This window comes from Lates calcarifer, linkage group LG15, assembly GCF_001640805.2.
Source record: "Lates calcarifer isolate ASB-BC8 linkage group LG15, TLL_Latcal_v3, whole genome shotgun sequence".
Taxonomy (NCBI): domain Eukaryota; kingdom Metazoa; phylum Chordata; class Actinopteri; family Centropomidae; genus Lates; species Lates calcarifer.
Window position 1 is genome coordinate 30,720,735 of NC_066847.1, and position 24,094 is coordinate 30,744,828.

General features: G+C 39.9%; 3 protein-coding genes across 3 annotated transcripts in view; 1 reads left to right on the top strand and 2 right to left on the bottom strand.

Annotated features, from left to right (window-relative positions):
- The first annotated feature begins 743 nt into the window (after positions 1 to 743).
- On the top strand, positions 744 to 3,681 carry si:dkey-29h14.10 (uncharacterized). The gene is made up of 5 exons (XM_018682311.2): positions 744 to 924; positions 1,397 to 1,538; positions 1,772 to 1,810; positions 2,279 to 2,425; positions 2,589 to 3,681. The coding sequence occupies exons 1-5, from the start codon at positions 841 to 843 to the stop codon at positions 2,798 to 2,800; spliced, it is 624 nt and encodes a 207-aa protein (XP_018537827.1). The 5' UTR covers positions 744 to 840; the 3' UTR covers positions 2,801 to 3,681.
- Positions 3,682 to 3,846: 165 nt separating this feature from the next.
- iqcg (IQ motif containing G) lies at positions 3,847 to 8,535 on the bottom strand. Its single transcript, XM_018682321.2, has 10 exons — positions 8,167 to 8,535; positions 7,639 to 7,768; positions 7,448 to 7,482; positions 7,204 to 7,327; positions 7,012 to 7,096; positions 6,677 to 6,838; positions 6,392 to 6,466; positions 4,857 to 4,988; positions 4,658 to 4,747; positions 3,847 to 4,034 (listed from the first exon to the last, which is right to left on the bottom strand). The coding sequence occupies exons 6-10, from the start codon at positions 6,782 to 6,784 to the stop codon at positions 3,918 to 3,920; spliced, it is 522 nt and encodes a 173-aa protein (XP_018537837.1). The 5' UTR covers positions 6,785 to 6,838; positions 7,012 to 7,096; positions 7,204 to 7,327; positions 7,448 to 7,482; positions 7,639 to 7,768; positions 8,167 to 8,535; the 3' UTR covers positions 3,847 to 3,917.
- A 67-nt stretch (positions 8,536 to 8,602) lies between these two features.
- Positions 8,603 to 24,094, bottom strand: part of LOC108887094 (protein spire homolog 1) — a 33,574-nt gene continuing 18,082 nt past the window's right edge. Inside the window, exons 5-17 of the mRNA XM_018682290.2 lie at positions 22,646 to 22,720; positions 22,132 to 22,296; positions 21,451 to 21,537; positions 20,488 to 20,617; positions 19,813 to 19,854; positions 15,995 to 16,158; positions 15,776 to 15,869; positions 15,393 to 15,535; positions 13,413 to 13,550; positions 13,100 to 13,170; positions 12,955 to 12,982; positions 12,345 to 12,637; positions 8,603 to 11,249 (exon numbers count right to left, since the gene is read on the bottom strand). Coding sequence (XP_018537806.1) covers positions 10,994 to 11,249; positions 12,345 to 12,637; positions 12,955 to 12,982; positions 13,100 to 13,170; positions 13,413 to 13,550; positions 15,393 to 15,535; positions 15,776 to 15,869; positions 15,995 to 16,158; positions 19,813 to 19,854; positions 20,488 to 20,617; positions 21,451 to 21,537; positions 22,132 to 22,296; positions 22,646 to 22,720 — 1,686 coding nt within the window. The 3' untranslated portion in view covers positions 8,603 to 10,993. The remainder of the gene's footprint in view (positions 11,250 to 12,344; positions 12,638 to 12,954; positions 12,983 to 13,099; positions 13,171 to 13,412; positions 13,551 to 15,392; positions 15,536 to 15,775; positions 15,870 to 15,994; positions 16,159 to 19,812; positions 19,855 to 20,487; positions 20,618 to 21,450; positions 21,538 to 22,131; positions 22,297 to 22,645; positions 22,721 to 24,094) is intronic.

Here is a 24,094-nt window from a genome sequence, read left to right on the forward strand (position 1 = left end):
ATGGTCCATATATGGTGTCACCCCTGCCCATCACAATGTACACCCCTTTGCTCTCTACCAGTTCAGTGATCATATATCAAACTCAACCATAGGTGAATGCAACATACAACATACTGAAACATATTGTTTACAATACTCCTGTTCGGTTTTATTAATATTTTCATCATGATATACAAATATTTTCAAATCTATTTCCAGATTTATTCAAATATTCACATGATGACCCTGATGAAGGCCATAAGTTGATGTGTTGGTCTCGCGTCTCAAGTTGGTCTTTACACTGACATAGTTGAATCCTCTTTTTCTGACCACATACCATCAATTTCTTAATTTTATCATCATAACATTTCCACAAAACTGTCACACCTTTATTGTCATTATGTCTAAGTAGGCTTTGGAACTACACGTGTCTTTCTGTGTTGCTACAAAACTTATTTGTTTACCACCCAGTTGCATCATCATTCCTCCTTTGCATTCTGATACCTCAGTCCAATCAACCAACCAATCTAGCTTTGCATGTGCGCAGTGCTTGTGCACTGTATTTGAATGTTCCTACATGTATGAGTTTACCTGTTTGGAATTACTGTACAACATATTTTTTTTATTTTGATTAGTTCATACATGTGGGTCCAAAACACGCAAACCATCATGCGATAATATCATGAGACCACGCACACTTATGAGCCTGCGTTGTCTGTCACACTGAAGAGAAACCAAACCAAATGGAAACCCCAACTTCACGTGCGCATGCGCATTTCCGAAGGGGTTTTCTGAAAGACTGTAGCCTTTATCAGTCGGTGTTAGTCTCTTTTGGAGGATATTATTCTTATCTCACGACAGATGGACACCTCAGATCCTCACGCTCTCAGTCCTTTTAAGAGCACCAATTTAACAATAATGAAAGAAAGAACATCGTTGAATCAGGTATGTTTTTTTTTTTTTTTTTTCCGTTTCCCATCATGACACCTTCGGGTGGAATAGGCTTACTGTATACCTCTATGTCTCTTTTTATTTTATTATACTCATATAATCATCTCTCATTTTTAATATATTTGTATAGAAGACATACAGAGAGACTATAGTTCATTTTCTAAATAATTACTTTTTAAAATCCAGTTAGATTTTGTGATAAAACTTTTGGCAGCAACAGCATACCCCAATTTCCGTAATTGTTGCGGTGTACAGGACAGAAAAAGTTCCCCGCCTCAGCGATGTCTTATTGGCAAGAGAAAATTCCTGTGACCCAGAAAAACATCGCCGAGCAGCAGGTGGTCTCACCGGCTCTGCTGTGGATTGTATAAAAAACCCCACTCATACCGTCCGGTTAAGGCGGAAGATGTTATCGCAGTTTGACACCTTTCAGTAAAGGTGAGCCTTGCCTGCTTCTCTTCTCCAGGTCATGGCTTTTAAAACATCCAACATACAGCGAGTGGTCCAGATGGTGCAGAGGGTGGCGCAGAAGAGCTGCAGGAGGGCTTGCCAGTTCTTCTGCTGCCCGTTAGACGCTCTGCTGTGTGAAAAGGTCACGTGCTGCCCAGGTAAGAAAACGTTTTTATAATTTGAAATTTATAATGAAAACCAGTAATGTTCATGCCTTCCACTGTTTCCTCAGACTGTATCTGTAGATCTGTCTTTGTTTCTCTAAAACATGATACAGACCCACTCAGTTTGTACTTGTATTATTGTCTTATAAGTCATCAGCATGCAGGTCAAAACACACTTTATCATAAATAAAAATGTAACATCACTTCTCTGTCTTTTTTTTTTAAAGCTCAAGACCATCAGTTTACAGAGGATAAAACTACACAAGGTAACTTCTGTGTTTTATGTTAAAGCTGGTGATGTATTCAGGATTCTTATAAAACCTTTTTATTGTCTGTTACCGCAACCACAGCTGGATACTTGCTAACATTTTACTACACATATATATCTTGTGTGTATGACAAATAAGCTCTTGAATCTTTGAAACATTCAAGTGCTGTTCCACTATTTTATGCAGCAGGTAGATGCTAATTTTCTTTCTGGACATTTGAATAAGATTGATTGATTGACTTTAACTACATGTGTCAGCAGCACAGGAGCCTCAAAATCACCTCAAACACTTTCATTGGCTGTGGCTGTGGCTCATATAAACAGTAGTCAGTGAAACAAACTTTTTCCATATATTCAGGAACTTTGTCATAGTGACGCATTTCTGCTTTTACATCACTCTGGAACAACAACTTCCCATTCTCATACTTCCCCTTTCCCTTTCTCTCCTTCACCCACCGACGAACAGTTGCACTCCGGAATCCGCCATCAACCATTTTGATTGTGAACATCAGCAACTCCACCCTGATCGACTGCGTCATTGGGAATGATACGTATCCATCGGCAGTGACAGAAAGTCAGCCTCTGATGCAGGGATCTGAGCCCTACAGGCATGGTGGGTAACAATCAAACCTACTCAGCAACTTATTTGTAGAAACCTAAACACTATAAGCTGCAGTTATACTTGGTTATGTTGTATTATTTGTATTAAGTACTTGTGTTAACAGTATTAAACAACCATATTAAACCAAACCATCCAATTTGTTCCTGTGTTACAGATCAGATGAGGTGCAGCTGTAGCCATGGACAGCAGGGGGCAGGACAGACCTCTCCTCCTTCACCTCCTCCTCCTCCTCACTGTCCTCCCTTTCCACCAGAGGAGCATCCGAGCATCAACATCCACAGCTCCCATCTCAACTGTGTCATCATCGGAGACAACAACTACATGCATGCTGAGCAGATCCGCTCATCCGAAACCGAAGAGCCATGAGTGTGAGGCTTGGACCACACAGAACTGACACACACGCACACTACACACTCAAAAAACACTGGCATCTTTGCAAGGATAAGAACTTAAACTCAGTATTAGGAGGAAATGTAGTTTTCTGTCAGTCTTCAGACCACTCACTCTTTTTTCTTATTTTTTTCTGACTTGTAATTTATTTTCTAACAATTGTAATAATCTTACCAATACTTGACTATAAAATGTCAGAAAATAGTTAAACAAAGGTTCATCATAGTTTCCCAGAGGGAAATAGATTTATTTTTTTTTGCTCTGGTTTTGATGTGACTCTAAGTGGTCTCAGCCCTGACATTTCTGAGTAGTGATGTAAAAATATAACCATAGTTCATTACAGTGTTGTAAGAGTTCCTGCACGCACAAACAAACGTCAACTCCCTTATTATAGCTTTAATATAAAATAATTCTCTCTAGTCAAGGGGTTTCCTGTTATGCAATGCCGGGTCTTCTGCTCCTTTGTCAGATATGAGGACACAAAGTTGGGAGTGGTGGAAATTTGTATTGCATTCCCACATAGATGTGACTTTTTAATGATTCATCTCTCTATGACTAGTTGAATCTGTAATGTAAGTCCTGATATGCTTACTGATGCACTGTTAAGTTGTTCACTTGCTGTAGGATTCATTAATTGTATATTGTGTAATGGCACAGACAAACAGTGAAATACTGTGTGTCTGTGTCTGAAATCCTTATCATGTCATGGTAAAGGTATAGACCTATGTTAAAATGTATGGCCTATGGTCACTAACAGTAGACTACTTAGTAGTGTTCTTTGCCAGAAGTCATTAGATTTCTTGCATTTTTATGTTTGATATTGTTTAATCTTATAAAATATGTTTTTGAACTTTGAATCAATATGCTACCACTGTGCCTGACGATATGCTTATATACAGTATGATGATGTGTCCTTTACAGTGTATTACTTCTTGTTATACTTTGAAATGACAAAAAAAACTGTTTAATATATATATAAATAGAAATATAATGAACAAATATTTAAGATATTGAGACATTGGTCAGGAATTGCGTTACTGTTTATTGTGATTAAATCATATATTTCAATGTCGAGAAGCAGTGTTGGAGAAAGTCATTTTTTCTTCTTCTTCTTTCCGTCTTTCTTCTTCTTGCCTTTCTTGTCTTCCTCTGCTTTTTTAAAACTGCCGAGGCCTCTGCGGACCATGCAGCCTCTCCACCAGGCCTGCAGCTGCAAGGTCAAAGGTCACAGGCCAGCATTTAGAATTAGGGATCAGTACGCTAAACAACCAGGACAATGGATCTGATAGGCCGAGGCTGGACCTTAATTCTGTATTTTTTATTAAATCATTATTTTAATGACTCAACTTGTATATTATTTTCATGTTATTATATTATTTCAACATTTCAATCCAGTTTGTTTGTTTTCATTTTTAACAATATGTGTTTTGTTGTTGTTTCCTCTGAGTAATTTATGGTTAAATGTTTCCTGTGTATAAACTGAAACAGGTCTGATTCTGGTGTTTGATAGGAAACCTTATTGAATTTGTCACTGTACATATTTTTCATGTGTTATAAATAAAGTTGGATTTTTAAAAAAGCCAAGTGTAAGTACAGTTGGATTCTCTAAATACTGTGATTCTCTTTTCCTAATTCCTTATCAATTCTCCTTCACATCTTTCCTTGACCTCAAAGGAAAAGGTCATGAGGTCAAGGAAAAGTGGTTAAGAAATTAGATTTTTTTTGTTTGTTTGTTTGTTTGTTTTTTTTTGTTTGTTTTAATGTTTTTGGTTATTCAACCGCAGCCCATGATTTTAAAGCTTGTAGATCTGAGTTCTGATTGGATTTTGTTACCTTGGTAGCAGCTCTGGCTTCTGCCTGCTGTTGGCGCAGTTTCTCCTGCTCCTCCCTATCCTCCATCGCCACCTGCTCCATCTGCTTGAACTGAACACAAATCAGTATCTAATTAATGATCATCTAATAGAGACTGAGTGTCCTGTTTGTGTATCAGCAGCTGTTCGCTGTATCACGTTCAGCACTGGGAGCAGCTCACCTTCCTCCTCATCTCTGACAGTTTCTCCAAGTTCACTGTTCTTTTGCAGTGCACATGGTTGAGCTGCTGCTCCTTCTCCTGCAGCATCTGCTGTGTGTGCTCCTGCCACTGCTGCAGCTGCAGCTGCAACCCCTGATCAACAAAAACCACAACACAATTAGCTGCTGCTGCTGCACCTCATGACTACTAGCAATAATAAAATAAAATAAATAAAAAACATGACAGCAGCTACTGCAAATCATGACCAACAACTTAAACAATACTAGTGAACAACAGCAGCATGGAGACCACAAGACCCTTGTGGTTGTTGTGTTCCTTAGAATCTAAACTGGTGCGGGTAAACTGCAGATTCCTGGGGTTTAACATGGAACTGTATGTTAAAAATGCAAAAGGTTCAGCTAACCCAAAGCCAAACTGGATGTATGATTAAGGTCATAATGTTCACCCACACAGGGGATTCAGAGAAGCCTTGCAGAATAATGCTGTATTAATTACTCTTAGTAAATGGTGATTAAGGAAACTGATTTAGAGATAGCCTGCACAGCAGTTGTCCTCTTGTAGTGCAGTTTTTAGTAGGTCCCACATATTTGTGTCATGCCTGCTCTGACACCTGATGTGCACATGGGTGATGCCATACACTTCTGCCAGTGGCTTTGTGTTATTTTGCTGATCTACAGTTGGTAGTAACACACCAAGAAATGCAGCAATCTTCCAGCAAGGGAAAAAGTAAACATGGATGTTAACAATTAAAGTTTGAAAGTGTTTTTTTTTTTTTTAAAAAAAAAAAAAAGCTTTACAAATGATTTATAAAGGAAGGAAATCAATTCAGCATGTTTGTAAAGCCACAAGGGAACACACACAAAGTGCATGTGTCTGATAGCCTCAGGTGAGGCAAATCCTCATGTCTTTTGGACTTAGTGGTTTGTATGAGTGGTCAGATATACCACCTGCAATAAACTTTAAATTTAAATTGATTGAAATTAAAACATAATTTCATATGCATATGTTTAAGTGAGGGGTGGGGATGACATCATAAAGAAAGGAAACATTATTATATGTATGTGATATAGAGCACTTGCTTAACTCAGATTTCTGATAAAGTTTTACTATGTATGGCTTTTATTGGTGTTTCTATAGGTTGTGTTTTGCGCTGTTTACATGCTCTGTGGTCACTTAAAAAAATCATTGAGTAATGCAAGATGGGGTAAGCATGGTACATTAAAGGATGTTATATGATAGCGTTGTCCTCTTAATTGTATACATGTTGAATGATTTGAACTTTTACAAACTGATAAAATGATGCTGTAGAAGTCCATCCCCTGTACTGAACTCTATGACCTTAACCCACAGTGAAACTATGTGTACAGCAGGTACGGTGACCTCAACCAACAACAGCTGCTTCTGGGAACACAGCACTGCGCTGAGGTGTTTCTGTGAGATCGCTACAGACAACACAGCATTTAAACCTTAAACTGCAGCTAAAGTAATGGTAGAGTAACAATTACATAATCTGATAATGTTATTGATAATGTTACCTCATGCTGATTTTGCAGGAATTTCTTTGACTCCTCATGAACTCTCGCCTCATCTTTCAGTTGTTTCTGCAGCAGCTGAGAAAGAAGGAGATAAGTGAGGACATAACTTGGACGACATTTAATTCTGGTGGTCAGTGGTTATCTGCTTATTTTAGACACAGACAGTAAGAGAGGCAGCACGGGGTTCTGATAGTTTGAAAACATCTGTTTCTGTTTTTGGGGTTGATGGTGGGGTAAGGGAGATTAACCCAGGCTGGACTGGAATAGATGGACTGTAGGACCCACCTCCAGCTGATCCTCCAGCAGCTTCTCAGCCTGGATGGTCTCTCTTTGTATCTGTTGGAACTTGAGCTCAATGCATTTCTCTGCAATCATCCTCTGGTTGACAATCATTGATGCCTGCTCATTCAGCTGATACCTCAGGTCTTTGCTGACCCAGGACAACTCCTGAGGGGGAAAGTATTGGAATTATATTGGACCCCTTGGATTTAGACCTGCAGAGTAATATGTTTGATTTTGTTCTAAAATAAAGAAGAAATTCACCAAAATTAACATTGTTCAACCCTAACAGCCGCTTGTGCTGATAGCTTTAGTTTTCAGGATCTGCTTTTTTTTTTCACCTTCAGTTCTTCATTTTTCTGTTCGATCTCCCCTTGTTGTATCTGTAGAGCTTGTTTTCTCTGCTTCACCTCTCTCTTTGCTTCTCTGCATGGAGAGACACTTCCATTATTGACGTAACACTGACTTCTTCCTTTACTACTTTTTCTAGTTAGGGTACTTCTGTTTCAATTCTGATTAGTATTATAAGTAACCTTTGCACGTTCTCAGCCTTCTTCCTCTGCTCCTCTTCCTCCACCACCTGCAGCAAAGAGCTGAAACTCTGCTTCTCCTTCCAGCTCCAAATGTAGGGTGGAAACCTGCTGCCAGATGTACTGACTGTAGAGAGAGAGAGAGAGAGAGAGAGAGAGAGAGAGAGAGAGAGACAGCCAAACCTAGTCAGAAAAAAAGTTGATGAAACTTAATGTTTATTTGTGTTTATTTGTTCATACTGCTCACCAGTCTCTTCTCAGCTTGGCCAGCCTGACTCTCTCCTAAACACACACACAGTATTACATTATTATAACATTATGAAATGTAGAATAAGTTAGCATAAAAACATAACACATCATCATCATATCAAAGCAGCAGACAGCTGTTAGACAGATGTTCCTCTGGACTGTGGACATGACAGACACAGTGAAGCTCACCGGTGCCTCTACAGTGCCTCGCTCCCTGCCGATCTGCACCATCAGAGTATGTCCCAGTATGTCCAACTGGTCTAAACAATCCCCCAGTACAGCTGCCACTCTGAGACTCTGAATCTGGGATAAAGCCATCCTGTGGAGAAAGTGGGACATGACAGACATTTGGTAAAATAAATAAATAAATAAAAATAAGAAATAGCACACACGTACCATCAATGATAAGCAAATTTGATTAACATTTTTCTTCGAGTGGGCGCATGGTGCCACCCCAAAACTTCAAAAATATGATGATTCAATGTCTCATTAATATGCCGAATTTACCAAAAGATGAAAAACAGTGCTGTTATTTTTCACACGACATGTACTGCCATTAACATCACATTAACAGGTATTCACAGTGGGGTCTGGCGTGGCTCACAGCTCTGAACCGGTCCCTCCGTGGTTCGCTGTAGCACGGTGCTAGCTAACTTTGCGTTTCAGTCATGGGCAAAAAAACGATATCACCTGTAACAGATAAAAAGAGTCACTTACGTCAGTTCTCTGTGCAACAGTTCCTCGCACTGTGGGTAAACGAAAATATATCCTGAAAAAGAAACTGGCTGTTTTCTAAAACATATCAGTGACAGTTTGCAAGTTTACGCTATCACTATGGTAACAAGTCAGGGCACGGACCATTTTTTTCAGGTAACTTTATTGAAAGAGCAAATATTGACAACAGGCAACTATGACATTCCAACCAAAGTCGAAATAAGGTCATTTAAAAAAGCTAATGCTTTACCCAGATTCACTGTGTGTCACAGTATGGCGCCTCAGATCAGGCTGTTGCCTATAGCAGCCCTCCTGGGTCTGGACCCAACCCTGATTTAAAGGCTTCCATCATCACCATCCTGACCTGTCTGGAGGGACATCAGGAGCTATTCATTGCATTAAAAAAACATAAAATACAAAGGAGATACACAGACATTGGACAGGTATTCATTACTGTTTATTGTTGTAGTCATCATTTGTTGCAAACTCTGCAGGGAGTTACAGCTTGAAGGTAATACAGACTGAAGGTACAAGCTACACAGTAGTACATGCATGATGCTGTCTGTCACGCTGTGAGTTTTTTTTTTTTAATTATGTTTTTTAATCTGTGGTACGTCCCACTCTTCGCCTTCATTCTGAGCTGAACATACTGTTCTCAGGTAGTTTCCCTCTTAGAAACACACACATCTACAGCAGTCTCACTGTCAAGATATCACCGAAGTAACACACACCTGTTCTATAAACAAACCATTAGAAACAAAGTATGTACAGTAACAGTAGATGACTGTTCAACATATGAGTGTGACCATAAAAGGCAATTTTTAAGGCAGAAATATATTGGGAGGAAGATGAGGAATGTGATGAAGAATAAAATAGACCCAGGCCACAAGTCAGGTATTTGTTCCTGCCAATGAGACTCTAAGTGATGAAGGGAAATCATAAAGGCATTATATTAAGACTTATTGTATGTGTTGAACATATGTTTTTGCTGTCTGTACAGAGAGATGAGTTTCATAAACTGTACATCTGTGCAAAAACATGAAATTGAGGTGTTTTATCATTACCCTTCTCTACATAATACAAACACAAGCCAGGAATCTAATACAAGAGTTGAGGAGTTAACATATATCTACTGATGTAAAGGTACATTTAAAAAAAAGCAAAAATATTCCATGTAAATTATTAAAAGGCAAGTCTGAAAAATTGCACACACTGCACTGCATGTAATAATGTTTTTATGCCTGCTTCTGTGCACATCTGACATAAATAAAAATAATGGTTTCAAATGACCATCTTGTACATGAATATATAGTTACGTGATGTGCTTTAAAGGCCATAAAAACCTTTTTTCCTCAATCAGCTACTTACTAATTACTATGGGATCCCACATGAACACAGTATTTTCTATCAACAGAGCAGTTTTGGTTACATCTGTGTTTCTTGTCTTGTGCTTTTGACACTGAATTGAAGTAGGCAGGTTCCAGATGGAAACAAGTGAGCACTCCACTAATTTTACACACAAAGTTATGGGGAGCACTACTGATCCAGAATCTGATTATTATTATTTCAGAGATTATTGTGGAATTGAAAACGCAGATATTTACCAGTCACAGATGGGGTGGCAAAAGATGCTGTGGATTTGCATTATGGGAAATTGTGTATTTTTGGAGCTTGACCTGTATAAGGAATAAAGTCACCATAGCTCAGCCTTTGCTGTATCCGTTTTGAGCATTTCTTTTATGCTCTCTCTCTTACAAGTCCCCTTACCTTATGTGATCACCCATCCTCATCCATTTATGTTACCAGGCCACTGTCAGTCAAATCTGCTCAAATCACACTCACATGGTCCTGGTGAAGCAGATTAGCTGAGTTTGAAAGATACTGGGTGTTTTGTGTTTTTGTTTAATAATCTATGACTTTGAGCATTGTTTATATCGGCTTGAATATTTAATCTTATAGAAAAATGCATCTGATCTGGAACCACAGTTTTAGGGGCTTTAAAGAGCAGGGTTTGTTACATGATTTTGTTGACATCAGGAGAGAGACTTACCGATGAGACAGAAGTTGTTATTATTTGGCACTAAATCTGAACAAAAACTGATGTTTGTAATTGTGATGCAAAAAAAAAAAAGATAAGAGGAAACAAAGATTTCTCCTCTAAGTCTTCCAGAAACACAGTAAGCACTGGACAGATGAAACTAGGGGAAAGCCTCATTAAGCATCATCAGCAAAATAAAACTCCAGATAAGAAGCAAAGGGTGACTTTGTATTGAACAATCATTTACTGTACACACACATATGTAAAAAAGCTAAATTAAAACCCATACAAAACCTACAGTTTTATATTACCATAGTTTCTTGAGTGTCACCTTTAGTTTCCAACATGATCTGTCTGCAGGCCTTGTGTCTCCTGCAGTGTCAGTGCCTGAGAGTGTCAAACACCAAATCTGTCCTTCTTCTCTCTTGTGCTTATTGATTTGAAATGTGAATTGAGGTGGACCACGCTTTTGTGCCATCAGAGTGGAGGGAGGTCAGTCCACTTTGAGGCGAAGCTCTTGTTTCTTGTCTCAAAAGTCTGTGGCCAGAGATTAAAGGATCATCTATGATACTGTAAAGTAAAAACAATCTACAGTATGCTGTTGTCTGGAGGAGCTGTACAAGATAATCAGGACACAGCAACAAAACCACACTGTCCACAACCGAGGTTCACATCAGCCATCCCGACAGCTTAATATGACTGAAGTATACATGTACAGTAACATCACATCCAGTGAGTTTGTATAATTGTGCAATTGGAGCTGAGAGCAGCCAGAGAGAGAAATAAAGAGTTTCAGATCTCGTTGATTGTTCGTTCAGAGGGCCGGTACTCCTCCCTTCCTTTGGGGGAGGACAAGTAGAAGGACTGGGTTTTGCGTTTTAAGCGAGCCCTCTTGGTGGCCAGTGACAGGCTGTGCTTGCTGGAGGCAATTATGTCAGAGATGAACTTCTTACAGTCCACACACACCTCCATGGTAGCCCAGTCCTCTGTCAGCTCTGGGGGGAGCTCCAGTTCGTCATGAGACTTTAAAGAGCCATGCTTCGAAAACCTAAAAGGAACAGAAACATGAGGGGAGCCTGGCTTGAGCACAATCAGAAAACACTATGTGAAGACATTAGCATTTACAGTAGAGTTTCTTTTGCCTTATCACTCAAACTCAAAGAGATTTTGCTGTTGTTCAGTTAATCTATCCAACTGAAATAATTCCACCATTTCATTTAACTACAAATATATGGTAGCCCCTGAGGACAAAACACATGTAAGCCATAACATAAAATATACATAAAGTGTAAGCACATCCATTAAGGGGAATGGAGGAGTGTTAGTGTTTCAGTCTAAATCAGTATATCAAGTATTGGATGGATTGCAGCTGGATAAGCGTGTTAACAGACATGATTTGTTAACACTATTAATGATTTGTTAAGGGACATAAAGCAGATATAGTCAAACTTATAACTTTAAAAATCAGTTAGTTATAGTTAGTTAAAATATCACAATGTAATGGAAAAAGAAATATCAAGCTTCATACTTACCTTTTACCTTAGCCTCTACTCAATTGAAAAAAATTCTAAGCATTTTTTAAATATTTTCTATTTCAGTTGAAAAATGATTAAAACCTTCATCATATTTTAGCAGCTCATCTAGGGTATTTTGTTCTTAGCATTTCCAAATACATTTCAAACTCTCTCATTGACGTTATCATAATAAAATGGTCATGCCTAAATTACTGGTTGCTATCTGATTCTTAATTGGCTAATCAGTATGTATAATAAGCACCTGACTTCCTGGTCTGGTAATAGTACTTTTCATCCACTAGATGTCAGTGACAGTTTACTGCAAAGATACAAACAGGATGAAGGGGACAGATTGTACCAAAACAGCAGCAACAATCCTGATAAAGGGCCTTCAACTTTTGCATGAATGACAGTAGTTTCTGTTCAGTTTCTCTACTATAAGTACAGGAATTCGCAGCATTTACAGCACATTTGTTCTGTAATCTATGGGCTTTCTCTCCCTGGGGGCCATTTTACAAATTCTTTGTACCAGTTCTAATAATGAGGACAGCAATCTCTTTATCAAGATCAGAACACAACATGCACTCCAGTCAGTATGGATAAATAATAATTGTGTTCATATCTCTTACTTGGACATGGTCTTCTGGATGCTGTGGCGCTGAGGGCTACTGGAAGATTTCTCAGATTTAGTAGCAGCTGCTGCTCCAGAAACTTTTCCAGCTCCTTTACGTGCTCCTGTTGTTGTTACTTTCAGAGTGGGAGATGCCGCAGCCTCTCCCACCGCTGACGGCCCCGGCCCTCCAGCCACAGAGAGTCCTTGTCCCACCGCAGCCATGGCACTTATCCTCTCCCTGGGGAGAGTGTTGGTCGAGCCGATGGAGTAGATGGGCAAACTGGAATAAGGTTTGGATGGCAGCCGCATCTGTTAGAGCAGGGAGGCATGAATGTCAGTAAGAAGAAGCATAATCATTACTGAGAAACAACTCAGGCAAATTATCCTTTAGTGTGAAACCTCATGGTTTTCAGGTGTCAGTTTTTGGGGCCATTTTGAATGTAATGTAAGATTGTCATATACTGTGAGTCTGGGAAAAGATCTTTATCTTAATGTAAAACAACCTCTCTTAGAGAAAACATATATATTTTTGTTAACTGAAAAAACAACTGACAAGAGAAAGGGAAGCAGGATCTCTTACTGTGCAGGCAGCTGATTGGCTGATTGATTTACACTATAAGACTTACCTTTTTGCAACACTGTGAACACACAGGCCTGCAAGGAAAATAGGGAGAGTGAATAGGAGGTGATGATCTAAAGCATTTATTCTCTCTTAAGTAATCTAAATAAAAATCATGCCAATGATTAAGATAATCATGTAAGATGTTTTACTTTTTGCAAAACTGGCAGATGTAGGACCAGGTGAAAAAGGAAAACCTTTTGGTTCGACAACAGAAGCAAAGCTAAAAGAAAAAGGAGATGAAGAAAATATTACAATCAAGAGAAAGTAATGCAATCGTTAAATAATTTAACCAAATCAATTTGTGGACACGAATAATCTCTTTCTCTCTGTTTCAGAAGGATAATATATTTACTCTTTCACTAATGGCGAAGAGCGATGCCTCTGTAAGTGATGACGCGTTACTGCAGCCACTTGTTTTATACTCTAAGTGATCCATCCAGTGAAGTGTGCCATATAAGTTACCTTTCCTTTCTTCATAGCGTTGTAGATTTCTTTGTACTGCTGGAACTTCTCCAGCTCTGCTTTAACCAGCACCTGTCGGATGTGCATCACCTCCTCCACCGTCAGAGAGAGACACTCCACAGGGAAACAGAACTCCTCCTGCAACAACACACACACATGTGCAGTCACACAACAGTGAGCGACCTTGGCAATCGAAGATTCAGCACACTGGACTCAGTGTTTACCATTCAGTCCACAAGTAGCTGTCCCCCTTGCACCTTTCACAGAGCCCTGTGTGGTTCCAGGCTACATTCAGTACGACTGCTTGTTACTTAACAGCAAACATACTCACTGAGCCATTATCGGAACAATTTATCGATCTCACTCTGATTAAAATGTAACTATGAGCCTTGAGATTCAGAAAAATGGCTCATATGAAATAAAGCTTTTGTTGTAGGCTTTTAGTTTCACCTTCCACTTTCAATCGTGAACAACGTGAAAAACTGTTTTGGGGTGTTTTATTAACATGCTGAACATTATCCTGAGAACATATAGCTGTTATTGTATATCTGTCTGCTGGTCATGTAAAGAACCCTTTTTAATTGTCACACATCATGAGTCACTGACTGACTGCTATTGTACCAGTTAATGCACTGTAATCCCTGCTCATCTCATGACTCCTGATGGCTACAGTGCGCTGCTTTGTGACCAAACCAGAGGCATGGATGTGGAAGAAGCATCAACTAGTTTCAAATAGATTTTTAAATCTTCAGAAACATAAACAGTGGTTTGAATATATGAAAAGTGTAGGTCTCCGGCATCCTGCTTGTCTAAGGATGTAAGGCGTCAACCATGAGCTGAAGTGTCCCTTTGAGGACCTTTGTTGCATGTTGTTCCCATTTCTCTTTCCCTTCTTTTCCTCTTCTGAAAACTACCATATAAAGGCATCGAAAGACAGAAAATGTATTTTGAAGGTAAAAGATAAATTAAGGATTAATAATTTAACAAATTATATATTAGAGCAGATTTGGTGTTATTTGGCTGTAGCTACCTGTTTGTGTTAAGATGTTATCCAAAGCAGTGAAGGGAAAGATATTTGTCACTAGTCTGTGTTCATTTCTACCATGGCAGCAGCCTGTTCTACTGCAGGTGAATGGTCTCTACTGAAGCAGGAAGCATTACTAGAGGATGGGCAGCTACAGTTATTATGCCAGGACAGACTGGGGGCAGACTGGCAAACCTTGTCCGACTGTCTTCGACTGATGTAAATGCTTCTGCAGAGAGCAAAAATTGCCTTCATCAACCCCAACACAAATGCCTCGATAGGGTGGAAGCTCCGCAAAGGGTGGAGAGTGGAGGGAGAAGGGCAGAGGAGGAAAAGGATCCTGGAATGAAATGAGGCTATGGTCCCAACCTGAATGAGAGAGGGTTTATGTGTGTGTGTGTGTGTGTGTGTGTGTGTGTGTGTGTGTGTGTGGAGGAGAGGAAGACAAGGGTCTCTTCAGTTTGACAGATAAAATGAGCATACACAGTGGATTCGGTGGTAGAAAGAAAAGAACATAATCCAGGAGGAGGCATGTTACGAAAACAAAAGGATAACAGAGATGACAGTGTGTGTTTAGTTCCAATCCCTCCTCATTTCCTTTTCCTTCTCTGGTCAGATCCTGATGTTCCCCTTATCTACCCCATTCTCCATCTCTCCCTCTATTATATTTAGTTTATTTCGTTACTGGACAGAATCATTGTGACCAGGCCAGAGTTAAAACCCTCCCAGACTCCAGTCCCCAAAGAAAACCCACAGAAAGAGTGATGCCTGTGATTTGCTCTGATGCTGATGCATCTTCAGATTTTGTCTGCTTACAATCACATTCTTTAATTTATTTATCCTTATTTACTACTTTTATCATCTGTTTTCTATCTTTATTTCTATTGACCTAAAAAAAAAAAAAAAAAAAAAATTCATGGTACATGAGGACATATGGGAAAAGATGTCTGACTGACCAGAGACTTGGAATTCTGTTTGGACGGCGGCTGAAACTGGCGTACGTTGGTCGGGGTTTCCTTCTCGATGGAGTGTCTCCTCTGGGGGGTCTGACGCCTCTCTGGCTGAGGCGTAGAGGAGATGGGCAGGAACATGGGGGGAGCTGGTGTTCAAAGACAGAAGATAAGAGACGTAGGAGAGAGAAAAGAAGAAAAGAAGATTGACAGAAGAAAGAATGCTGGTTAATCCAGGGTTTAAGAACTTCAGATTCTAAACAGATAATTAAGAAAAATCTTGCTGGTGAGGCCTGTAAGATTAAAACTAATCAATCACTGTCAGTGTATGGTTTAGTTGAGGAGGCAACTGAAGTGTAGCAGGGATGCAGAAATAATTCCTGACTCACTTTTCTTCCCCAGTGCAGATTCTGGGGATGTATCATCCATCAAAGATGTAGCCACACTGGAGCTGCTGGCAGATTTGCGCCCAACAATCTCATCCTGAATATGCAAAATATAAAAGCAACTCAATCATTATTTGTTCTGCACGTGCCAGATGCAATTTTCCAAAAATCACACACCCACACCATCCAAACACACAGATGCGTGAACACACTCATACTGACATCGGAGTCAGAGCTGTCCAGCTCAGCGAGGCTGGGAGCCTTCAGGAGCCTCTTCCTCTGGGGTGCAGACTGAGATCCGGAGGGTTCTGCTCTGGGAGATGCTGTTCCATTGGTTAGAGACAGAGAGCTGGATGCCCTCCTTCCCATGTATGGACTAAACTCATCTGTACAGAGCCACACAAGTAGATAGTTATTCAGACATAAGGAGGAAAAACATTTGAGATGAATCTCAGTTCCTCTTTTGATTCCTTGCATCTTTAATCTGTTATGCTTCAAAAAGTATCTTGATTGTCTTGTCCCCCAAAAAGGAAAAACGGGTTCTTTTCAGATAGTGTTATGAATGAGGGAGGTAAAATGACAAGATGCAATGAATCCTGCTACAGAAGACTGAGGTTTGAGATTCATCTCAAGGGAAAAGAGGGCTGGAAGGGTGAGTTAAGTTGGTCTGAGGGGAGGCAGAGGAGCAGGCCGGTGTTACACACACACACTTTAATGAAATATTCAGACTCTGAACTCCTAAAATAGGATTCTTTCTCCTGACAGCCTCCTTGGTATATTTTGAGGGGTTGGCTAAATCCTTGAAACCAAATTCCCCAATTCACTAACAAGGTCATTGTTCACTGACAGAGGAGTCATTGGTCCAAAGATAGAAATCAGTCCATGATAACCAACCACCTACCAAGCTGCCTGACTCTTAACTGTGATTTCTGGGAACTCAGATTGATGAAAGAAAAAAAAAAAACACAACAACTTGAAAAGAGGGTTTAGGGGGAGGGAGGGAGTGTGGAAAGGGGAGACAAGCAAGTGCTGCAAAAGACAGATAAAGAGCCACGGCTGATAGGATCTATGGGATCCTTTCAGTCTCTTCTCTTGTTTGTGGGAAAAGCAACCACATGAACTCGTGGTCTCAACAGGAGCTCTGTTTCTGCTTCTAAACTAGAACTGTCTCCCTGCCACGTCAGATTCCTAAAGGCTTTAGACATAACTAAACACAAACAAACCAGCCATAATTATCCATAACTGTACACACTCTATCTACTTCTTGGCTAGTCCTTAGCATTTAAATACTCAAACAGGGGGAATATTAGTTAACAGCCAGGGAGGCAGACAGACAAGGCCATTGGGTTAAAGATGAACAAGGCCCTCTGAACCACAACAGTGCTCATACTTTACCTAATCCTGTACGGAACAAATCCTGTGGCATACTGCGAGTTTTGCCAAAACCTAAAAGGGGACACCTCCTTCATTAGGATAACTCCAAAAACATTCCAAAAATCTGCCTGTGCTCTTAAAGCCCAGTGTCTGAGATGGTTAATGCAGTCTGTGCATTATTTTGAACTTTAGAATGCATGTTTTAGCTAAAACACTTTTTCGTTTTTAAGAATATAGTTGATATTGGAATATGTTTGTTGTTGCCATGTTCGACTCTCGTATACCACTGAGTAAGTATTAAGTTTGAAGCTAGGAGGTGACTTGCCAGTGGGGATTTCAGGAAGTCGGAGGTGTTGGCAGGTATTTATTTTTAATCTTAACTTTAAACACAACCAGGTTAGCTCTTTCCCCATTTCCAGGCTTTATGCTAAGCTATGCTAATCACCTCCTGGCTCTAGCTTATACAGACAAGGGTGTGTATCTATCTTCCTACCTAACTCTTGGCAAAAAAAAAAAAAAAAAAAAAACAGATAAGAAAACAATGTCCCAAAATGTTGAACTATTCCTCTAAACTGTTGACATGTTAATATGTTCCAGTTGACATGTTCCAGGGTGTCACACCATCCCCTATGTGGCTAGTTTTGGGGAATGAAAAAAAGCACCATCAAACAACAAAATGGACCCAGAAAAGGCATCACCAAGAATTGTGTAACAGCAGTTCTTCAACCTTGTGAAATTAATTTCTCTTTTTTGCAGTTACTGACAAGAGCTTTAATCGTGTTCATTAATGCATCAGTGGGTATGTATGACCTCCCCATAAAATACAGAGTAATGGAGAATCAAACTGCTCTCTCTGTACAAGAGCAATGCATTATAGTAGAAACTTGCTACACACACACACAGTCAAACACATTATTGGACAGTATGGATGAGTAAGCGTGAGGCGATAAAGCTTGTGGTGTGATGAGAGACACTGGCTGCAGTAGGAACGTGGCACAGCATTATTTGATTGCTCTGCTCCACAATATTTCCTTTCCACCTCAATCAAAACTGTCCTATTAAGTTGTCCCAGTGTATTTAATGTGAAACACACACCACTGCTGAGAGAATATATAGTGAGTGTGAATGTCCAGTACTGGACAGAGTGTGAGGTTGCACACTGATCCTTCGGCAGCCTGATTGAATTCTGCAAAGTCACAGTGGCACATTAAAGAGCCTTTTGTATAAGGCTGATGATTCTTGACGACACAGAGTTGACGGTTACTCTTTAAACTGTTCATTTTGCATTCCTTGATTAGACAGTTGGCTGTTCTGTTCCACTTCAGATTCACACAGCAGTATGTTTGAGGGATGGCGTACCAAGAAAAGGTGAATCTTTTCCTGGGTGTTCACAGATCAGATGGGAACATTTTTTCAGGAGTTATATAACCCTGTCCATTTGTTTGGCAGGAGCTGTATGGAGTCACTATATGTAATGTTGACTCAACACTTCTACAGTTCTATCATTCAGTATGTTGTGAACATACTGTAAAGTCCACAACAGAAAGATCAGAGGTGCGTTGAGGTAGCATAAATGTTAATTCACACCTCCACCATCACAATTCCAATTTATGACTCAACAGTAATAAAACTATAGACAGGAGAAAAAGTGATATAGTACATCTAGCTCAGCTGAACGATGTAACATGATTTAAACCATCACTGCCATTAATTCAGTGTCTAAACACCGGCTCCTTTCCACAGCACCAAGAGCAGTGAAGCTCCTTTAAATATCCCAGTCTCCCTGTGAGGCGATGTGATCTGATTCAATCAGCCAGAGAGTTTAATCTCCTCCTTTAGGACAGCCAGAAGCTAATAGGAAGTTAGGATTCCCTTTTCTGATAAAAACCATGCACAGTGAATAGCGTACATGGAAAGAATCTTGCCCATTTTTGTTATTTTGTAACATCAGACACATCAACAGTGACAACATACTGCTGCACTGGTCGTCTTACAACAGCAGGCTTTTGAAGGGTGTCACACAAGTAACATATTTCCAACATGAAGAAATGATACTTTCACTTTCCTTTTAGCTCTTTTCTCCTTTTTTAGCTCCTGAGATTGGCACATCATTACACATCATTACACACATTTGATCCATTGTTAATACACACAAACAGACAGCAAAAGATCTGTGGGTTTTTAATTTTGATTTTTCATGTTTTATACATTTCTGTTAAATATACAGTATACTTCCTGTGAATATCTCCTGTAAAATTTGTAAATCTATTTCTCAAATTTGAAATAAATAAAATTTGTAAGTCAAGCTTATTGAGCAGCATACTGTACAAAATATTGGCCACATGTGCATTTTCAACTGCAGACTGTAAACTCTGTCTAAGTTGCTGAAATCCCCAAATTCTCTGTGTAAATACTGAGGATATCACATCTGTGTCCCCAGTTTGCTCTCGTCATTGTCCTCCTGCTGACCTGTGTCTCACATCACCATGTTTCACCTCCACAGACAGCCAACCATCACCAACCACTGAAGCGTGACATGAAATGTGTGCGGTATGCCGATGTGTGTCTGTGTGTGTGTCTGAGCTGGGAGAGCAGATGAGTAGCCACAATAAGGAGGATAACAAAAGGAGATAAAAAAGCCAGGTAAGCAGCGAGGGAAACTTTACCTGACGCATCAAAACTGAAAGACATGCTAAGTGGCCGAATTACTGCAACGAGAAACAGTCATGGCATCGGACGGTTATTGCTGTGATTAAGAGGCAAAGACTTAATACATGAAAAGGAAGTCATCTTCTTGTATTTGGCAAGAAATGCAGAGGTATAACATGCTTATTGTCTAGGTTCAGATCATTTAAGTATAAGCACTTTTGAGACAGGATTTCAAATATGCCACAGCCAATAGTGAGAGATTATTGACATTCAGAAACAGTAACAGTTTTAGTATTGTTAGTGTTAGAGAAATTGCAGACACTTAGCATTATTAAAGTACAGCTTTCACTATATTGCAAACAATATAGTCAACAAAACAATAATAGGCATTAGTAGCAACACAAATAAGAAAAGTTAGGCAGCATTAGCTACAACAGCAAAGAGCAGAGGCACAAATAATAGTGTAGTAAAGTGTATATGAACTAAAACATGGCTAAAAAAATTCTCATCTGATTGCAGTTAATTTGCACACGATGCCCAGCAGATGCAAGCATCACTTCCATACTTCAGCTTAAAAAAATATACATGTCAGTGAAGTATGGTTTCCTGTGCAAGAGAGTGTGTATGCGTGTGTGCAATGAAGGTAAAAAAAATAATAAGAGCAGAGGCAGAGAAGTGGAGAGTTCCCTTACCCAGCCTTCCCCTGCGGACCTCGTCAGGCGACACTGGTCGAAGTTTCCTTTCTGCTTTGATTTCCTCCAGGATCCTCTCGTGCAGGGTAGGAGGAGGCTGAGTCTGTGGCTTCAGCTTGCGAGCAGACACCTAGAACAGATGATGGTGGGTGAAAGACATGTAAAGATGGAGAGAGCAGAGTGAAAGACAACAACTGGCACAAACAAACAGATAGCCAACAGGCCTGTTCCTCAACACCTCTTTATCATCTCCTGTGACTGATTGTTTGCCTCATTGCCCAGAGTTCAGTGCTGTGCTGAAACAGCGCCTCAATAGTGAACTGATGAACACAGCATTGATTCACACTGCGGTAAAACTTGAATAGAAAGCTGCAGCACTCATGCTTTATCAAAGGTCTATACTGATTTTTACGGAGCTTTCATATTGACTCCTGTAAAAACGACCCCATATGTTGTCTGTGGAAGCAGCTTATTACAAAGAATAGAATAGATCTTTATTGTCAATGTTTTTTCAAAACAATGAAACACCATTTAGCAACTCTTAGAATGACAGCACAGATAAACATAAAATGTTAAAAAGAATAAAAATAAGTTAAATAAGAATAATGAATATAAAAATAGAGATGTAACCACAGTAACATTTTGTTATTAGACAACATTTAGAAGCTGTAGTAATTGTGATGGGAGGAAGGAAAAATAAGAAATACATAGAGACATAGAGTCTGTGTTAGTGGGAGGGATGGGTTGATGAAACACAGGCCTTTCACACAGGAGGCTGCTGTTTGTTTACCATGTGTGGCTAACAGTCAGCATTGATTATATTATTAACTGTATTTTGTCTACCAGAGAGAACTAGCATCTGTGACATGTCCACTCACTCCACCCACTTCATATCTTTGTCAAAATTCCTTATTAATGGTATCTGTTGTGAAATTTAAATCCACTGCCTTTCGTTATACTCACAGGGTTGAGAGGGGGTCTGGACCTGATGAACTCCAGGATGACTTCATGAGCACTCTTCTTTAACCTGGGTGGGATGTCTCCATTCACCTAATGGGCAGAATTGATCTATTGTTTAGTCTGCAATTTTCAGAGAATAAAAATTAATAAATTAAAAAAGGCAATCACAATATTGTATGACCAAATAGTCCAAAACACAAAGACATTCAACTGACAATTAAAACAGGAGAAAAATTCTCACATTAGCCTCTTTAAAACAGAAATCCTGCTATACTGTTGTTAAGTTGACCCCTAATTATGTCGCCTTAGCTAGTTTACACTGAACCAAACAAAACAGGTGTGATGCCAACCCCATGTGTGCTCCTAGATAGCAGAACAGAGACATGAAACATGGCAGCCTCAGTGTCTGTCCTGCCATCCCAGCTCTCCCTTTTACACCCAGACGTTTTTTCAGCTCTGCAACTACTTCCCCATATTCCATGTTAGTAGCTTTTACGTGGACCGGTCAGGTGGAATAATGGCACAGGATGTGTAAAAGGGTCTGCTGGAGCAGCTGTTTGATTCAGTGCTTTATTGCAATTGCAATTTCCCCTGAGACCGAAACAACCGTGCAGCACACGTGTAACAAACAGGAGTCGTGCATGTGGCATTCACTTCTATGTGTGGTCCAAACTGGATGCTCACCATGACTTTGCGCAGTTTGTAACGTTTGGACCTGATGTCATCCATGAGCATCTCATAAGGAGTGAGCTGGTACTCGATGGGCAGAGGATTATACTGACGCTCCTGCACCTTCTTCAGCTTGACTCCCTCACGAAGGTCCCTCATCACCTGAACCCAGAATCGAGCCTGACGGAGGAAGCAAAGGGCAGCATGGGAAAGGAGAAGTGGAAAATACCATGACCCTTTGGATATGAATCTGTCTGGACAATAACAATCATCTGTGCTCTGACCTCTCTGTGCACACAGAGTAAGAAGGGTTCATCAAGGAGAGCGGTTCTATCCATCTCAACATGGTTCCTGAGAAGTTCTTTTATCCACTGCCTATTCAGAGTAGTACATGCATTTGTATAGATCTCTTTATGTAAAAATGAAATTATGAAGAATCTGTCTCTTTTTTTTTTAAAGTCAGTAAGACTGATAAGGAGGAATGATCAGTTGAAGCAGGAGGTCAGAGGTCAGGAGTCTTGTGGCCTACCCAGTCAGCATTCTGCAGCTCGTTCAGGTCTCGGCCAGGCTCTTCTGATGTCTCCTCCTCCATTTTACGGAGGTTCTGGTGCAAAGACAGAAAGACATAGTTTGAATAAAAAGGAAGAAATCAAAAAGACAGTGTGATATATCAGGAAAGAAAAAAGTTTAAAAAAAAGAAAAGAATGGAGCAACAAAGTCATGTTTAAAAAGTGTTTCTCCAGTTTAGTCACGTCGCGAGCCTTACAGAAGAGAACAATATCTTTTAAACACACAGACACGCTCAGTCATGATTTACTGCCACACTTAACAGAGATATTATTAATGTGCTTTACCTGCTATTACAAGTGAAAAATGTCTGCTGTGACAAAGGCCTGTTTGTATGTCAACACATGTTAGTGATATGGTGATATGCTTAGTTAAGAGACAGTGAACATGGTAAATTTTGCATGTTGTGAGTTAGCAAAGCAATCTGCACTGTCTTACCAGCACTACCACTTTTACATTTACTTCACCACAACAGTTAAAAATCAAATTTCACCTTTTTAATAAACACTTTAACCTCACAGAGCTGCTAGCATGTCTCTGAATAACTGGAAAAAGAAAAAACACTTTTTATGAAAGGCCATGTCCCTGTTTTTCAGGCAGTCGACAGTAAGGCCAGCTCCTCCATTACTGACACCTGTGAGAACCTGCACAACATGAGGCCATTAGAGTGTTGTACAACACTATCAGCCTGACTGACAGCGTTGTACAACCTGTTGTACAAGCCTATCTGTGGGAAATAAGGAGCTAAACTGCATTCCACTGCTGCTGTTTTCAAAGTTCAACAGAGGACAATGTCAGTGTGTGTGTGTGTGTGAGAGAGAGAGAGAGAGAGAAGGAGACAAAACAAGCAACAAACTGTGCAAGCATTTCAAAGCTGTACGCAGACAGAAGATAGGTTCCCTCTGGTTAAAATCTGTGGTGAGACTGTTCTTGTCACGTCACAGCAGAGGAGAATTTGATAAGACGGTCACGGGGAGTCTGCCCAGCTGACTGTAAAGTTAAGACCTGAACCCACTGGGGAAATCACAATTCAACATCATCCTGCCAGGGAACAGCTGCCTCGACTGGACTGTAGGCTTAATGTAACAGTTACATAATATCACTCAGAACATAACGCATTTTGCTGCATCATAACTCTGCGTGCCTACAGTGGATACAGTAGGCTATTTACACAAGGTAATGCTGAAGTGCTTAATGGCTTGTAACAGCCCATCAAATTAAAACACTGCTAATCTGGCCAGTGAAGACCATAAAGAGAGATTAGTTCGTTTGCTTTGAAATGCTATTATCTCATTGGTATGAGCAGCACGACTCCAAATCACATCAAAGCCACATATTTCCATTTCAAAAGGTTGATTGAGAAGTGTTCTTTGCGCATGATGGAGACAGCATTTTAATTAAATCATGCAAA